Source organism: Oryx dammah, unplaced genomic scaffold (genome assembly GCF_014754425.2).
Source record: "Oryx dammah isolate SB20612 unplaced genomic scaffold, SCBI_Odam_1.1 HiC_scaffold_21, whole genome shotgun sequence".
NCBI classification, from domain to species: Eukaryota; Metazoa; Chordata; class Mammalia; order Artiodactyla; family Bovidae; genus Oryx; species Oryx dammah.
Window position 1 is genome coordinate 36,752,131 of NW_024070205.1, and position 17,700 is coordinate 36,769,830.

Below are 17,700 nucleotides of genomic sequence, written 5' to 3' on the forward strand. Positions count from 1 at the left end.
TCCTGGAAGGGACAGTGCTGGGGGTGGGTTAGAGGAAGCTGGGGCTTTGTGTACATGGCTCTTTCCGGGGTAAGAGTAGGCTGGCCGGCTGGCTTGGGTGGAAGTGGCCGGGAGGACCCAAAGCCCCCTCCCCGGCCTCTCCCCGCAGGTTCCGGGGCTATTGTGAGACGGCCTACACCATCCTGCGGCGCCATGGGCTCCTTTTCCTCCACCTCTTTGCCCTGATGCGGGCGGCAGGCCTGCCTGAGCTCAGCTGCTCCAAAGACATCCAGTATCTCAAGGTAAAGGCCAGGGCAGGGCCCCACCGGGCAGGAGACCAGGGAGCCCAACTTCCTGAGGCCCCCCAACCCCCAGGTGTGATGGACCCACAGGGCCCATTAGCCTGGGACCTGGATCTGGCAGGAAGCAGCCGGCATTAGCCCGTGTTCTGCTGGTACCTCCTTTGGCCCACCCGCCCGTCCTGCACAGGCTGAGGGTATTTCCACTTGCACGGGAGGGTTCCCTCTGAAGTTAAAAGATATTTTTCTTTCCTGTGTCTTTTCAGTCTGTGAGACTCTGGGGTGGGGAGTGCAGGGCAGTGGGGCCACAGCCCCTGCCTGGTGTTCTCTTTGGCGCCCAGTTCCCGGGATGCAGTGGCTCCCCTGCTTCCTCCTCCGGCCACCTTCCAGTGGAGAAGGCCAGGTCCTGTCCACATGGGGCTTTGGGGCCAAGACCTCCTGGCACAAGCTGACATCTTATTTTGAGGGTGGGTTGGAGGGCTTCCTTGGTTTGGGGTCAGGAGGAAGAAGCTCTTCCCCGGGGAGATGTTGTGGGGTGCTCTCTTGACTCCTCTGTGAGGAGGGGGTGTTAACTGCCCAGAGAGGGCAGAGGTGCAGGGGGGCAGGGGTCCCTGTTGAACAGGGCCCAGCCCATCAAGGAGACACCCATTCCTTTGATTTTGCCCCAGGATTCTCTGGCATTGGGGAAAACGGAGGAGGAGGCTCTGAAGCACTTCCGAGTGAAGTTTAATGAAGCCCTCCGGGAAAGCTGGAAAACCAAAGTGAACTGGCTGGCCCACAACGTGTCCAAAGATAACAGGCAATAATAGCCCCTCCCAGCCCTGCGCCTGGAGACGAGCAAACTGTCAAGTCTTGGGAGGCGAGCACCCTCAGCTACCCTCCAGGGCCAAAAGGCTGGACTGCATCCTTGGGAAAGAACCTACACGACTGCCTTTTGTTTACACTGGTTATTTATTTATGACTTGAAATGTTTCAGGAACTGAACAGCCATACATAGAAATGCACCCTAGAGCGGGGGCGGGGCGCTGTCCTCCGCGTGCCCATCAGAGCCCTGGGCTTTGATGGGAAGACACTGTGAGCCACACACCTCAGGCTGCATCTTGCCGAGAGTCTGTAACCTCAAGTCTTCCAGCTGGTGGATCTGGAGCCAGCCAAGACTCCTCTCTCCCACGCGAGGGCTGCCTCCTCCCCAGGCTCCCACTGCGCTGCACACGTGTCCGCGCCTGGCGGTCCGGACAGGGCGCCCATGCCTGCTCAAGACCACCTCCACCTGCGTGCTCTCCATTGACTGAGTTCTGGGCAGCTCCCAGAGGCGGCCTGGGTGCCCTCCAGATTCAGGGAGGGTACTCCTGGATACGGGAATTCTCATCTCTGCTGTAAAGCGATTTTGTTTGCGGGTAAGAAAAAAAAAGTAGCCCAACTACTTACTGACCTCTGTAGCTCGGGGTGAAGGTGGGGAGATGGCCCTAGCCCCCGTCAGGTAGAGTGCACACTCGTTCTCAAGCCACATTAGAAAGACCAGAGCTTGACTGAGCTCACCCTGGTCATGGATCGAGGCAAGCTGGTGCAATTGTGTGTAACCTCCCTCCCTCGAAGCAGGTTTTAGGTAGTGAAAGACCTACCTCCTCTCGGAAACACTCACTTTTGAGACTCTGTTCCGTGGACCTAGGTAGCAGAGGCATGAGTCAGGGGTGTGGGGGCATCTTTTCCTCAGACAGTACTTAGCCAGAAAACGGTTCAGGCTCAGCCTTGGGTACATCTGAGGAGCTCCAGGAATGCAGGTTCCTGGGCCTCTGTCGCCCTTTTGGAGCTAACTCTGGAGACAGGGCTAAGAATCTGGGTTTCCAGCAGCCCACGGGTGGGCATAATGGAATCAGCAGCTTACTAGGGACCCACAAGGCGACACCACTTACCTCTCAATGGCCTTGCAAAGCTCAGCAGTGCCAGAGGTAACTGCCCTCTCAACAGCCCAAGCACACAGCTTCCAGAAGAGCCCGGGGGAATAGCCTGTTTCTCTGTTCATTAGAGATGGCTGAGCGGCACCGGCCCTAGAAATCCATGCCACCCACAGAGTTCCACTGACCAGACCCTGGTTCCCAACTAAGTGCTGAATTCATCAGACCCACCTCACCTGTCTGGGAATAGGAAAAGCTGAGTGTACATCTGTCTATTTATTTAAACGAGTCTGTTCTTCCTGGCATGGACAGCACACTGTGTATACACAGCAATGTTTGGTTTGGGTGCATGGCCTGTGTGCCCAGCGAGAAAAGTATTTTCTATGTTTTTTTTTTTTTAAAACCATTTGATGTTTCCGTATGTGGAAGGTGAGTTCGACATAACTGATGAAGGTTCAGACCAGTAGTCTGAAACCTTGAAGTGAGAGGTAAAAACAGATTAAAAGAAACAAAAGCCTTTGTATGTTATGTTCTTGGCTCAGAAAGAAACCAAGGGAATGTAGGATTCAAAAGAAAATGAGACCAAAAAAAAGCCACTCACCCGCTGGAGTTAGAACCAGACTTTATTGTATGTATACACTTTCTGACCTATTGTCAATATACACATCTGAAAAGGGATACCACGGCCGCTACAGACAGCGCAAGAACGGTCCTGTCTCCGCATTAGCGTCTACCCACGGTCTAAACAGAGCAGCTACAGTGACAGTACATGGAGGGGTGGCCACACAGGACACGGGACAGCTGGCAGTGTCCGCGAGACTAGCGGTTATGATCACAGCGTAGTTCTCCCAGTTTTAGAAATCTAAAATTTTACATGTACATTAAAAACCAAGTGCTGTAGGGTTTTAGCTCCTGACTGCTTCTCTCCTTTCACCACTTACTGGGCATGGGTTGTATCCCTGGGGGGGGGGGGGGGGGCCCGGGGGGGAGGGGGCACAGCAGTTGCTTGGGAATGGAGTGCTGCCCTCCGGCCACTGGGCGTCATTTCAGCAAGGTTCTGAGTATGGATTCCCCTAGGCCTGTTGCTGTCTCCAAACCAAGCAGTAAGAGGGGTCTGCACCATCTGGACGGTCAACATGCATTCTCACCAGCAAGGAAAACTACATCTATTTGGTACGGACCCCAAAGCTGCACCTCTGGGAGGAGCTGCTGGTCCTCGGAGAAGCGAGTACACACAGCCAGGGACCCCAGCTCCCCTCAGCCCTCTGCCAATCAGAAATGGGTAGAATCCCAAAGAAAAGACCTGACCTTTTCTAGCCTCTGAAGAGGGGTCCCCAGCCCGGTCCCCTCCTGCCAGGCAGCACAGTTTTGTGCCTGTCTCTCCTCGTCCTGGGTGGGGGTGGGAAGTAGGGATCAGGGGGGTCTCGGTCCCTCCCACGCTCAGTGTCTCCACTTCACTTTGCATCCAGCCCTGGGTTACACTAGCACAAAAGACACGAGGAATCCCAATTTATTTACAAAATATTAAAAAGTCAGTTTATCATCTACATATTAGCCCCATTCTGCCATTTTATACATGCACTAGTGTGGAAAAATAAAAACTTTAAAAAAAAACAAGAAAGGATTACCAGGTGGGAGTGAGCAATTCTAACCCTTTGTCAAGGAGTCCAGTCACTGCAGCTTTTCTGGAGTTGAGTGAGCGTCAGCTCCTCATATAACTTAAGAGCGATCCCGGCGAGCGGGAGAAAGGGGGTGGTGGGGGAGGGAGCCTACGGGCCTACACACCAAGCAGGGCAGAGACTGGTGGTGGGGAGGGTCTGCAGACCTACTGGCCAGAATGACTTTGTACATCATGGACCCTGGGGGTGGGCAGCGGTGGCAGCAGAGTCTCCGGAAGCAGGAAGGAAGACAGGGTGGTGGGGGCTGGTGGGAGGGGGGTGCGCTCAGTAGCTGAGGGTGGAGTCGTCCCACTCCAGCTGCTGCTGCCGGTTTGCAGTCTGCGGGTCTCCGTGCTCCCCCTCGTCCTCCTCACTGCTCTCCGACTCGGCACTGGTGATGTCGTCCTCCTCGTCCCCATCTTCGCTCTCCTCTTCCTCCTCCTCCTCTTCCTCCTCACTGCTATGCTGGTCCTCGTATGTCTGACAAAGGGACGACCCAACTGACTGGGTGCTGAATCCAGCCCCCGCCACTGCTGGGAGTCACATCCCACGACCCAGCCAGAGGGGCCGGACTAGGCTGGAAGGAGCCTCACCACAGACAAAGGGAAAGAGAGCTCTGGTCACCACCCACAGTGTGACCAGGACCCTGTATCAGGCCCCACAGGCCTCACTTTAACTGCAGGGTTGTGGTAAGGACCACACGAAGCACAGAATCGGTGGGGGTGGGGGTGGGGAGTGGGGTGGGGTGGATGAGGAGCCCCACACTTACTTCCATGGGGTTCACGGTGATGGTCAGGGCGGAGTCGTCCCAGTCCATCTCGTTCTCTTTCCCGGTGTCCTGGTCCCGCATGGTTCTCTGGTGTGCAGCCCGGATCCGGAACACCCCCAGGATGATCATGAAAACCAGGAAGCTGACACACACCACAATCACGACGGTGGCAGTGCTGGGGACGACTGGGGTGAGAGGAGACAGGACGGCTGTGACGACAGAACCCGTCCTGGGCCCACGTGCCCTGGGTCTCCCTACTGCTGGCTCCATCAGCCCCCAGAGAACAGACAGATCTCTGAGAAAACGCTTAGTGCAGGGGTTTGGCCCCTTGCTGCCTTGTCTGTGCTCCAGTTTCCTTGTGTGATGGGGAATAAAAGCTGGGCTGGCCAGTGGCTGTTCTGAGCCAGGGGTAAGCAGGTGCTGAGCTCACAGCAGGAGTTGGGGCAGGGCAGCACAGTCCTACCTGCAAAAGGGTGGGGGTTGGCCAGGTTGTGACCAGAGAGGTCAATGAAGGAGCGGTGCTCAGGATGGACGAACTGCGGCTGGGCAGCTATGTGGCTGGCGTGCTCCATGGGGTTGGCCGTGTGGATGACATTCACCTGCAGAAATGGAAAGGCAGCCCGGATGTGTCTGGGGAATGGACATGCACTTGACCAGCACCACCAAAGTGGGCCCTGGATGGGTGCTGGTGGGCAGAGAAAAGGACAGAAGAAGCCAAGGAGGGTGTTGTAAAGATCTGATGTTGTCACACAGCCAAGAAAAAGTCTGCTCTTGTAATAACTCATTTTTATTGTGCCTAATAAAATAATTCATCCACAACAGACTGGAGAAAAAGGCCCAGCACCACCAGTGGCCCTTTACCTTGGGTCATCTGAGAAGCCTGGGCACAGACCATGTCCCTCTTTTCTCAAAATCACAGCCACATGAGAGAGGACAAATCACAGGCTTTCTTTTCTTTCAAATCCACTACCCTCGGCTCAGAGAATACCCTCGTGGACTCTTCAGCCTTGTGAGTCTAATTCTGGGGCTGTGGGGTCACAGTGCAAGTGCTCAACTGCTGAGAATAACTTCTGGTTCACTCCTCTGGGGCACAGAAGCTCTGAGTAACACTAGACATGACAGAGTGGCCACGTGGCCCCTGGCCACCTGGGCCAGAGTCACCACGCCCATGTTCCTCGCAAGGAAGTCCTGCCCTAGGCAGAGCATTCACTCCTAGCAGGGCCAGGCCTCTGCAGAGAACCTCTGGCTCCTGGGCACTGCTCCTTCGAAAGCAGTGTTAGATCTCAAGACACACCCTTGCTCCTCAGCCCAAGGTATCAACCGCCACTCAATCCTGACCACCTCCCTCCAAGGCCCCTCCAAGTCTCAGGCTGAGGGAGCCTGTGAAGGGGGCACCGTGCTGGATTCCAGCTCACCCCATGTACAACCTGTCACCCTAAACCTGTGCAGGTCTAGCCTGGAGCAGCCCCCCACCCCCGACTGGAAAAGGTGACCCACCCCCCGATGAACCCCAACAGTGAACCCCAACTACAAATGCCCTGGAAATAGAATTTGCAAACATCAGGGTCATAAGTGGGATGCTCAGTCACCACACTACTGGCCTTTCTCTGCAGAGGCCGGCTCTCATCTCACCTCCACCTGGAACTCGTTGCTGACGTAGCGACCATTCAGCTCAGAGCAGACAAGCTTGAACTTGCGGTCAAGCAAGGACCTGGTGTGCCAGTTCCGATAGCGCAGGAGGTGTAAGGTCTCCTCGTAGCTGGCCATGGTGTCAACACCTGCAGGTGAGGAGGAGACAGCAGTGTGGAGGTTAGGAACACAGGCCACAGGCAAATGCAGGCGGTTCCCAAGGCACTCAGCCATGCCTGGCTGTCCAACTGCGGGGTATCTCCCCCTGCTGAAGGGCGTGTGCCATAACGTGCCCAGACGTCCACCCTTTATGGGGAGGCGGCACCAGGCAGAGCTGCCCTCCCCTTCCCATCTGGAAGCCAGCAGCCACCACTCAGCCCAGTCAACATTCTCCCTTCCCGCCCCCTCTAGGGCCCCTCCAGGTTTCGAGCTGGGAGGACAGCTCCCAGCTGTCACTCTTCCTACCTGTGAAGACCACACCCATGTCAGAGCTGCTCATTTCGATGCCCTTCTGCTGCAGGTGGGCCGCGTCCACCTCCAGGCTCTCCTGCTCTCCATTCAGTTCTTCTCCCTCCACTGTGACCTCACAGGTGTCCAGGTCGTGCACGATCTCCTCCGACACCAGTGACTCTTGAACTGCAAAAATAGCCCAACCGGAAATAGCAGAGGCTGCAGAGGCTGGAGCGGGGGTCACAGCGATGGCCCGCCTGCTCATCCTCAAACTGACAGAGCCCTTTTAGGGACCATGGATGGAGGTATGGGACAGTCACTTTCAAGAATTGGGGGTGTTTTATGCATCTAAGGAGGACTGAATGAATAGTGAGAAGGCCTATGAATGGGGGCGGTCTGTCCTGCTGGGACTGCCAGCCAGCAGGAGCATCCCCCAACTGCATCCCCTGCCCTGGTCTCCATCCTCTCAACCCCCAAGATCCCAGACTCTGACGTCAAGCTGGAAAAAGATCAAATGACCCCCCCATAAGTGGGTTTCCAAAGATCGGAAGGAGCTCCAGCCCACAGTCAGATTCTAGAAGCAAATCCAAAACAGCACAGAAACATTCGTTTCCAAAACCACAGAAGAAAAGGGCCGGGATTTTTCCCTGGCAGCCACAGTGGGGTTTCAGCTGCAGTTTCAAGCTGAGGCAGGAACGACTGTTCTGGGCTATCACCTGTTGGGTCCTCATCCCCTTCCCCTTCGGGCTCCACTTCTCTCGTGATGGTGCTGATGATCCGAAGCTCAGGGAAGAGGAAAACCCCCTCTGAGCTTTCAAATTCAGAAGCCGCTCGGGCAAAATGGTGGATGCCGCTCAGACTGATCTTGGGCTCTTCTGGCTGCAAAACCATCACGTAGCCATCCACCGCAGGGATGGAGATGCAGGCAGCCTCGTTAAAACACCTGTCAACAAGGAAGGGGAGGGGAGGGTCAGGGCTTGAAAAGATGGCTTCTCAGGCCATACTCCTGGAGGAGGAAATGTCATAGGGTCACTCCAGTATTCTTGCCTGGAGAATCCAATGGACAGAGGAGCCTGGCGGGCCACAGTCCATGGGGTTGCAAAGAGTTGGACGTGACTGAGCATAACACACACACACACACACACACCCCACACACACCCCATCCCCCCCGCCTCAGGCCACACAAGGGTGCTTAGAGGTGACGCAGGCAGGATTCCACAACCACCTGGGGGACAAGACGCTGGCCACTCCCAGAATGTACTTCCAAACATCACTCAAAGTTTCTGGTAACGAGTGACCATAAGCTTACAGAAGGGAGGCTGGTTTGTCCTAAAAAACTTAAATGCACACGTTTTCTTCTCAAGGATCACTGGGCAAAGAAAGACAAGATTTACTGCTAACAAATCAGCACCTACTTGACTGTGCTGGTGATTTTGAGTCTTCGGATCCCTGGGGTGGGGAACTGTCGTGAATTAAGGTAGGAAATGTGCTGCATGGCCTTATCGAGCTCCCCCACGTCCTCTCCCTCCAAGGTCAACACCGACTGACTAGGGTTGGCCTGGATCTGTAACGGCACCAAAACAGGAGAGGAGTAAGGTTCTGTCTGCAAGGAGGTGAAACCATGAACGCGCTGACAAAGAGAATTAGCTTGGGATTGATATGAACTGGTGACTTAAGAGAAGAAAAGCTTGTAGGATTCAAATGACCATGACCCTATGACACTACAGTAAATATCAAAGGTGCAAACAGATCTGTGATATAAGAAAAAAAATGTTTGGTCTTTGTCCCTGGTTTCTGGCACAGACCTCCTAAAACCCTTGGAATTTCTTGAGGGACAGGAGCATCTTCTGTTATTCCTGATTAAGCCCCTTTCAACCCCAGAGTTTACCTTAACAAGGTGACTCTTGGTGGAGCCCTAGATAGTTTCTGGGCGGTGGGGGGGACTGGTTGCTAGAGAAACAAACCGTGTGGTGAGAGTGGGTCTTCAGTCCTGCCCTTGAAAGGAGAGAGGCTGGAGACTGTTAACTGATCACCAGTGGTTACTGATTTGATCCATCATGCTTATATAATGGAATCTCTACAACCCCCACCCCTCAAACAACAGAGTCTGGAGAACTTCTGGGTTTGCAGACAGCAAGGTGCTGGGGGTGGGGTGGGGTGGAAGCCTTGTGCACTCCCCTCACCCCAGGCCCTGAGCATCTCTTCCACCTGCTTGTTCTTGAGTTGCATCCCTTACAATAAACCAGTAACCATAAGCAAAGTGCTCTATGGGGTTTTCTGAGCAGTTCTGCAAATTATTGAAACTGAAAAGGGGGAGGGTTTTGGGAACCCTGGACTTGCAGCCAAGCTGGATGAAGTGTGGGTACCGGGGGCCTGGAAGCTTGCAACTGGCAGCTGAGGAGCAGGCGTCTGGTGGGCAATGGGGCCTGGTGCCCAGTCAGTCTCAGGATGGAAGCAGACTACAGGACAACTGGGGAACAGGGGCCCGAAGAGCTGGAGAGTTAGGGTGTGGTGCCGGAGGTGCTAAGAATAGAAACAGATCAACCCTTGCGCCAGCGGCCTCTGCACTTGAGGTCAAGGAAGCTGTGGGTGCAGGGGAGTGGGGTGCCAGGCAGGGGGGGACCTGTGTTACCTTGACACCTCTGCCATTGTCTTCAGGGTTGTGCAGGTCTAGCCCCTCTTTGCAGGTATACAGACAGTCAATCACCTTCTTATCTGTAAGCTTCCCAGAACGGATGGTCAGACCAGCCAGATTACCTCGGAAAAACTGGGTCATGCGCAAGTCACCACCTGTGGAACATGGGGGAGGGAAAGCAGAAATTGTGGGGGCGGCCTGGGGCCTCCCATCTCACTTTTCAATGTGGTGTTACCGGTGGTGATGGCTTGATGGGTGGACATGCGGGTTAGTTCCTATCAGATCCTGTTAGCCTTGCAGCTGACATGGAAGCACAATGAGGAAATTAAATGGTTTATGATCATGCATGTGGCCCGGAGAAGAGAGGAGCTGGTGGTGATGTGTCCCTCACCAGAAGCCCAGAGGTCCCATGATTGTCCCCACTCGTGTGACCACTCCCCAGTAAGGGTGGTCCATGCTGCACTGGTCACCGTGGCACACAAGTGACATCTTACTGGAGTTAGTCTCTTCAACCACTGCCTTCTCAATCAGCTGGGTCAGATGCTGGGCTGCCTTTTAAAAATTGATTTATTTTTGGCTGCATCATGTGGATGCAGGATCTTAGTTCCCTCACCAGGAATCATACCTGGGCCTCTGAAGTGAAAGCACTGGGTCCTGACCACTGGACCAAAAGGGAATTCCCCTTAGGTTGCTTTTTTTCTAGCTGAGCATATTCCCAGAATATATACAAACTTGGGGATGAACATACACAAGCAGGAGTAGAAAGATGAATGTTAAAACACCATCCTGCACTTAGAAGCCTAGTATCAAGGCCACTCAGATGGCTGTTTCATTGACTCGCAGCATGCCTATCTCCAACTACTAAGGGTGAAGATGTTATAAGAAAAAGAAAGCGGCCTTTGACAGGTTGTCACAAAGAGCCAAAACCAGGAGGTAGTAAACCCTGTGGCTACACTGAAGGAGAAGAGCCTGTCAGCAGCATGTCTCAATCCTGACAAGGAGATTACACACATCATTGTTAGGGATTGAGATCGCTAAGAAACATTATTTAGAATTTATTGTCGGGCAGGACAGAATATCTAGACACGAGTCTTTTCCTGTCTGGTGGCTCAGGCACACAAGAAGCAGGAGGTAGCCTCCCAAGCCTGGCCTGTGAGATTTCAGCAAGGAGTCTCAGGCAGTGGGATGGGGTGAGATTTGATGGAAGGGGTAAAAGAAATTCCCATTAGTGCCTCGCATGAATGAGTCATTTGCTCTCACTTCAGCTGGGATCAGCACGGGCAGAAAAAGGAAATCCCATGATGCAATGGGGCAGCATAAGGCAAAGCAGCAGCTCAAGACAGTGTCTGGGACCCAAATGCAACTGGGGTGTCGCATGCGGAATGGGCAATGAATGGAGGTCTCGTCTTTAAATGAAACACAAGAGTAAACCGTAGGCAAAAGAGTCCAGGGACCTGTGGAGGCCAGAGGCACAGGCTCAGTTTCATTGTCACTTTCAACTCCTGAATATTCTGTAGAAAAGCAAGACAGACAATATAAAAGGACCAAGAGGTTAGGCTCTTCAGAACTGGACCTTGAAAATTAGTTTCGAAAAGTTACCAAACCCAAAGAGAACACTTCGCCTGTCATCCCTCTTGACACACTCCACCTGGATGAAGCTTGTACATCATTACCTTTTACGACCCCAGTGCTTCTTCCCATCCTTTTAAAAAAAAAGTTTAAGTGTGGTTGATTTACGAAGTTAATCTCTGCTGTACAACAATGTGATTCAGCTACACACACACACCCTTTTTCATATTCTTTTCCATTATGGTTGATCAGAGGATACTGAATATAGTTCTCTGGGCTATACAGTAGGACCATGTTCATCTTTTTTCAGTCTTTTATTTCACCTTCCTATAGCCTCCTTGCCAAAACACAAGTTTGATTCAAAATAAGACTGAGTGAAAGCCGTGCGCTCAATTCACTGATCTCAACCTGCCCAGGCAGGACCCAGCCAGACGGTGGCTGACGCTGGTGGCAGAGATGGACCCTGTGCAAATGGCAGCCCTCCTGGACCACAGCGCCAGCCTTCCTGACAGGTACACATGCATCGGCACCCAAAGGTTGGTATGTAGTGAACGTGTATGACTTTTGAAGGCTCTAAGGGAGTACATAATTGGTCGAGACTTTGACTTCCAAGGGACAGAGGAAGGAAGGCATTTTTAACCAGTTTTTCTGAACAGGAAGGGAGTTAGAGATTAGGGAACTTAACCCAGAGAAATATACTCAGTGACGGCTCGGGGACAGTAGCTGCTACCCCCACCAGGCGCCCACCCACCCGATAAGAGGACAGAGTCTCCACTTTCTAGACTGCTTCCCTGTGTCCGCCCCACCTTGCAGAACAGGCCTCTCCACCTTTAGCTTTAGCTGCAGATGAGCGGGCTCCAGGCCAGGTGTGCACAGGTGAGCCCTGGGGCCCACACAGCTCCTCTGTCTTCACAACCCACAGTTAGAACTGATGTTTCTGTTGATGCCATGAGAGGGCCTCCAGCCTGAGTTCCCCATGGTGAATTTGAAAAGAAAGGGATCTCAAATCCTCTGAAAGGAAAAAGGAGATCTTTTTTCCTGTTAACTACAATTTTTAAAAACTTGTGTTTGGTTTGGAGATGTAGGGAGATTTTTCTGGCTGAGGATGCCGAGAGGGCTGAGGTAGAAAGAGATGAGGGAGGGTGAAAGTGACAGCCATCTGACAGCAGAGGCACCAGGACATGAACAGGAAGGCAGACTGGAATGTGAGGGCTTATTTTAACCTATGCAACAAAGTTCTCAGAATACAAAATAACACTTAGGCTGGCCCTTGTATTCTTATTCAAGTCTTTACTGAGAAACTGTGGAAGCTAATATGAACTGAAATTTTAAGACTAACAAACACTTCCGACATGCCTAATAATTTATTCCTCACTCCTTGGTCTCATGTTCCCATTTCTTACGAACTGACTGTCACCAGAATTAAATCTGGGGATTCACTGAAGAAGTTCACTGTGAATACTGTCATATTCCTTTTCATCTGAAAGGATCTGCAGGAAAATTATGAAATTCAGTCCTCCTAAAAGCAGCAAAACTGTCCTGGAAACTGTTGTTCAGTTGCTCAGTCGTGTTGGACTCTGCAACCCCATGGACTGCAGCATGCCAGGTTTCCCTGTCCTTCACCATCTCCCAGAGTTTGCTCAAATGATGTCTTGGAAATTAGGCTCTTTCATAAATTTCTAGTCTAACTCCAGGTAACAACACTTCCACAGAGACGAAAAGGAAGGCTGATTTAGCAGGTACATGTGATGATGATGACACCCTGCAGTCACACAACAGAGTCAAGGGCAAGAGGTGGAGGCGGGGCCCCATGAACCTCAACGGCAGACCAGAGGACCCATGAACTTGGGTGGGAAAAATCACATGCTTATTTTCACTAACTTCTAATATGTAGTTTTCCCTTCCCTTATAAATGTCAGCTACAAACGACAAGAATATTGGAAGAAACTGTGACTTTGCAAATAGAAATCATGTTCCATCGCATCGACAAGCATTGTTACAAAGCCCCTTGCTATTCTGACTCACAGCAGTTAACAGATGTGCCTGATCTTCACACGTAAATAGTGGCACAAATGTTACTGTTTCACAAATAAGGGCTTTTAGCAGTTTCATAACTGTATGTACTTCAATCTAATTAGTCACCTTTGAAATCCTATGTATTTTATTTTATAGATCATAAGAAATCCTTCTGAGAAGGGATCCTCAGGCTTCCCAGACTACCAGAGGAATCCATGGCACAGAAAAGGTTAACACTCCTCGTTTGGTGGATCAGAGACCCTGGCCTGAGTGCACCAGCTCCAGGGGTTCAAACCCTAGTGCCATGTGATTGGCTGATTAACACAGCTTGCTTCTTTTCTTCATCTCAGTTTTTCAGCTGTGAAATAGGGATAAAAAGAGCTTCTGCCCCACAGATGTATCACTTAGAATTAATGAGATAATGTATGTTAAGCCATAAGCACACAGCCTGCCACTTAGAAAACAAAAATAAGCTGTATCGTCTTGCTGGTGATTGTCATCTCATCCCATCTCGGTCTTTTGGCAGAGACGCCCACAGACTCTTCTCCAGTCCTCACTGAAGTGCTTCTACCAGGCTACCAAGCACAAACACTCTACCAAGCAGAGATGCCCAAAGACTCTTCTCCAGTCCTCACTGAAGTGCTTCTACCAGGCTACCAAGCACAAACACTTTGATGTGCCCTCTGGGCCAGAGAAACTCACATTATCTGCTGTTTCTGTGTTTTTGTAAACTTTCCAATCAACCGATTAATTTATAAACATGTTCCTCAACACACTCTCTCTCTGCACAATGCTCCCTCCCAGGCCCTCAGGAAGGGCGTTCCCATCCTTCACTGCCTCCAGCGTGCATCACAGAGCTGCCCCAAAGCCTTGCACAGCAATGCCCCCAGAAAGGCAACGCCAGGCAAAGGAATGAAAAGGTAAAGGACAGGACAGCAAGGAAGGAGAATACTGAGAAGAGCCTGCTTCTATTAATATCAACACAGCAGAGAAAAAATAGACTGAAGGGAAAAGGGGTACCCGTGACCATTACCTTGCCAGCAAGCCCCAACCACGAGCTGGGTTTCGATCTTGGATGGATGAAGTGGGTAATCTTCAGTGACAGAGAAGGGCTCATGAGGGACACCGTCCACGTAGAGGGTCACACTGGGGATTTCCACGTTGAGGACATAGTGATGCCATCCCTCGTCACAGACCTGTGGGGCCAAAGGAAGTGTTAGGTGTGTATCAACCCCCTTCCTTCTCACCTTCTCACACAATGGACACGAGAACGAATTTCTGTTTTCCTAGAAAGGAAAAGATTTAAAGCAACAACAGGGACTTCCCTGGTGGTCCAGTGGTTAAGACTTCGCCTTCCAATGCAAGGGGTGTGGGTTCCATCCCTGGTCAGGGAACCAAGATCCCACATGCCTTGTGGCCAAAATATCAAAACATAAAACAGAAGCAATATCATTAACAAATTCAATAAAGACTTAAAAAATGGTCCACATCATCAATAAATAAATAAAAAAGCAACAAAATATGTCTCTTCTCACCGTGTCTCACCCAAAGGGCCCAGGTGACAACCACCTCAAGGACATGTCAGACTCGGGGGGCAGGGAGGGGCACTTCAAACAGTGAGCTGCCCAACCCTCTTCTGCCAGGAGCGTGACACCAGGGAATTCTATTATTGGCAGGATGGACACCACTCGGGAGACTGGCAGTTCCTTTTCTGGATCAAAATGAAAAATACCTCCCGTCTCAGAACGAGGCCCACTGTGCATCATGTGCTTTCCTTTCTTGCTTCAAAGGTGATGCTCTATACAAGTATGAACATAAAGCTCAGGTGGCCAAATTCAACTGAGCTCCTCTCCTATCACTGAGTATCTCCCTTGCTGTCACACAGGGAGTGCTGGTCTGCAGTCTCCGAGGCCCCAGCTGGTCTGGCACTGGCCTGATTTCTGGCTTATATTTTATGCAAGAACAGGGACAAGCAGAGAAGGAGATACTGTGGCATGAAATTTCTAAACATGCCTTTCAAAAAGTTTGGCCAAAGCTTCCCTGGTGGCCCAGTGATAAAGAATCTGCCGACAAATGCTGGAGACAGGTTCAATCCCTGATGTGAGAGGATCTCACATGTGGCAGAGCAACTAGGCCTGTGCACAACTGCTGAGCCCACGTGCTGCAACTACTGAAGCCCATACATCTCAGAGCCCATGCCCTCCAACAAGGAAGGCCACTGCAGTGAGAAGCCTGTGCACTCCAACGGGGGAGTAGCCCCTGCTTGCCGCAACCAGAGACAAGCCCAAGCAGCTATGAAGCCAAAAATTAAATAAATGCATGATTTCTGGTTTTTTACGTTTGCCCAATTTACCTTTTAGTTCTAAGAAATTGAACCAAGGAGAAATCGAGAGCTTAAACAGGCCAGAAACATCAAAATAAATGAAGACATTACCAAAGATTACTCCCAAAAGAAAAGCAGCTGCTTTTGAGCCTGAGGAAAAATTCAAACCTATAACACTGTATATATGTTTACTATATGCTCATGATATGTGTGTATATAAATGTGTCATCACATATTTCTAAATAAAGGAATTACACAGTAATTAACTTTTGAGATAGGTAAGATCTTAATTTTAGTTTGAATCTTTATTTCAAAAAAGTTCTGTAATAGAAGTTTCTTCAGAAAGTGATTTATATTACATTCCTAGTTTTACAAATATTACAGGTTTCTAGGGGATTAGTGGAGAAGGCAATGGCAACCCACTCCAATACTCTTGCCTGGAAAATCCCATGGATGGAGGAGCCTGGTAGGCTGTAGTCCATGGGGTCGCTAGAAGTCGGACACGACTGAGTGACTTCACTTTCACTTTTCACTTTTATGCATTAGAGAAGGAAATGACAACCCACTCCAATGTTCTTGCCTGGAGAATCCCAGGGACGGGGGAGCCTGGTGGGCTGCTATCTCTGGGGTCGCATGGAGTTGGACATGACTGAAGCAACTTAGCAGCAGCAGCAGCAGCAGCAGCAGGGGATTAGTAGAATAACAATGTACTTAAATATCAGTAATATCTGGTCAAAATCCATGAGCATATTCTGAGAAGAGAGTAGTCAAGTTCAAGTGCATCGCTAAGTCGTGTCTGACTCTTGTGACCCCATCGACTATCGCCCACCAGGGTCCTCTGTCCATGGGATTCTCCAGGCAAGAATACTGGAGTGGGTTGCCATGGCCTCCTCCAGGGGATCTTCCTGACCCAGGGATCAAACCCGTGTCTCTTCTGTCTCCTGCACTGGCAGGCAGGTTCTTTACCACTAGCGCCACCTGGGACCACTCCAACTACTCACTTTACATCAACAACAGCCTAGCTCCCCTTTGTGTGTGTGTGTGTGTGTGTGTGTGTGTGCTCGGTCACTCAGTTGGGTCTGACTCTTTGAAACCCCATGTGCTGTAGCCCACTAGGCTTCCCTGTCCACGGAATTCCCCAGGCAAGAATACTAGAGTGGGTAGCCATGTCCTTCTGCAGGGAATCTTTCTGACTCAGGAGTTGAACCCAGGTCTTCTGCATTGCAGGCAGATTCTTTATCAACTGAGCTATGCAGGAAGTGAAGACAGCAGTAGGATTAGTATAATTGTTTAATTTCCTTGAAAACAGGGAGATGAGGAGAGTAAAACCCCAAGCCACAGACAACACCCACGACAATACTGCTGATGAGGTGACTACATGAATGCTGAAACAAGCCAGGTGCAGAAAAGCAACAGGGTTTCAGATTTCAGGAGATACCAGAGGGTGTGAAGCCACATAAAAAAAAAAAACCTTTATAAAGACAACAGAATGGAGAGTTCAAAACTTAAAGCTATGGGGAAAAAAAGTCCTGCCGATCAACTATCTCTTTTCAAAGTGTAGGAAAGCTAATTTCATGTAAAACTGAGGGTGGGGGAGTGGAAATGATCATGACTCAATTCCACATGAAGTTTTTAAAAGGTAAAGAAAAGACAACCAAAGGGAATAATATCCCTTTAGCTAATGAAACCATATCTGAAAGTCATACCTAACAAAAGAGATGAGAACGATGATCTATTATTTTAAAATATGCTAAAAGACATTAGGAGAATGACATGAAACAGTAAAAAACAAGTTCATAATTAAAGCAACTCAGAAACGAGGTGACAGGATACAGAAATGATTTAAATGAAAGGGACGGTTATAGTTAAAAAAAGGTGAAGAATATCAACAAAAGATAAAAAAGAGTCCCCAGGGAGGAAAACCAAAGCAATGAAAAAGAACACCGAAAACCCTGCATGAAATACCCAAACATCTGAAACTAGATACTAAAAGGGAATAACAAATATTTGGGAAAACAGACCTAAAACCACCAAGACGCATTCATAAAATTAAAAAGAAGAGGAAGAGAAAGAAATACATCCTATGATCATCCAAACAAAAAGACTAAACATTTTATAAATGAAAGAAAATCAAGTTGTCAGAGCTTAATAGCAACATTTTATGTTAGAATTCAATGGAGAGATTTTCTGTTCTTAGAAATCTTACATCTGAGCCAGAGATGAGATATCCAGCCAAAGTGACCTTCGATATAAAGGCCACAGACAAACTACTAAAACAACATGTAAGAACTTAGGAATTAACTGTTCCCATGAGCCCTTCCTGGGAACACACTTCCTACCACCCAAGTGACCAGAAAACAAATGCCACAAGGATAGTGATACTGACCATTGATGGCTGCTTACATCACGAAGAGAAGAAACCAGACCCAGGGCTTAAACAGATCAGAAACATTAAACCACATTTTGATTAGGTCTTTA

General features: G+C 50.2%; 2 protein-coding genes across 6 annotated transcripts in view; one reads left to right on the plus strand and one right to left on the minus strand.

The window, feature by feature from the left end:
• PIK3CD (phosphatidylinositol-4,5-bisphosphate 3-kinase catalytic subunit delta) overlaps positions 1 to 2,692 on the plus strand; it is a 61,528-nt gene extending 58,836 nt beyond the window's left edge. For both annotated transcript variants that reach the window (XM_040263369.1, XM_040263368.1), the window contains exons 22-23: positions 149 to 281; positions 947 to 2,692. In XM_040263369.1, coding sequence (XP_040119303.1) covers positions 149 to 281; positions 947 to 1,084 — 271 coding nt within the window. In that variant the 3' untranslated portion in view covers positions 1,085 to 2,692. The remainder of the gene's footprint in view (positions 1 to 148; positions 282 to 946) is intronic.
• An 86-nt stretch (positions 2,693 to 2,778) lies between these two features.
• The window catches only part of CLSTN1 (calsyntenin 1), a 75,987-nt gene continuing 61,065 nt past the window's right edge, over positions 2,779 to 17,700 (minus strand). For 2 of the 4 annotated variants that reach the window (XM_040263373.1, XM_040263370.1), the window contains 10 exons: positions 13,933 to 14,095; positions 10,769 to 10,825; positions 9,312 to 9,469; positions 8,095 to 8,243; positions 7,396 to 7,622; positions 6,695 to 6,865; positions 6,233 to 6,378; positions 5,064 to 5,199; positions 4,601 to 4,785; positions 2,779 to 4,311 (listed from right to left, as the gene is read on the minus strand). In XM_040263373.1, coding sequence (XP_040119307.1) covers positions 4,117 to 4,311; positions 4,601 to 4,785; positions 5,064 to 5,199; positions 6,233 to 6,378; positions 6,695 to 6,865; positions 7,396 to 7,622; positions 8,095 to 8,243; positions 9,312 to 9,469; positions 10,769 to 10,825; positions 13,933 to 14,095 — 1,587 coding nt within the window. In that variant the 3' untranslated portion in view covers positions 2,779 to 4,116. The remainder of the gene's footprint in view (positions 4,312 to 4,600; positions 4,786 to 5,063; positions 5,200 to 6,232; positions 6,379 to 6,694; positions 6,866 to 7,395; positions 7,623 to 8,094; positions 8,244 to 9,311; positions 9,470 to 10,768; positions 10,826 to 13,932; positions 14,096 to 17,700) is intronic. The other 2 variants (XM_040263372.1, XM_040263371.1) reach the window with 1 other exon arrangement.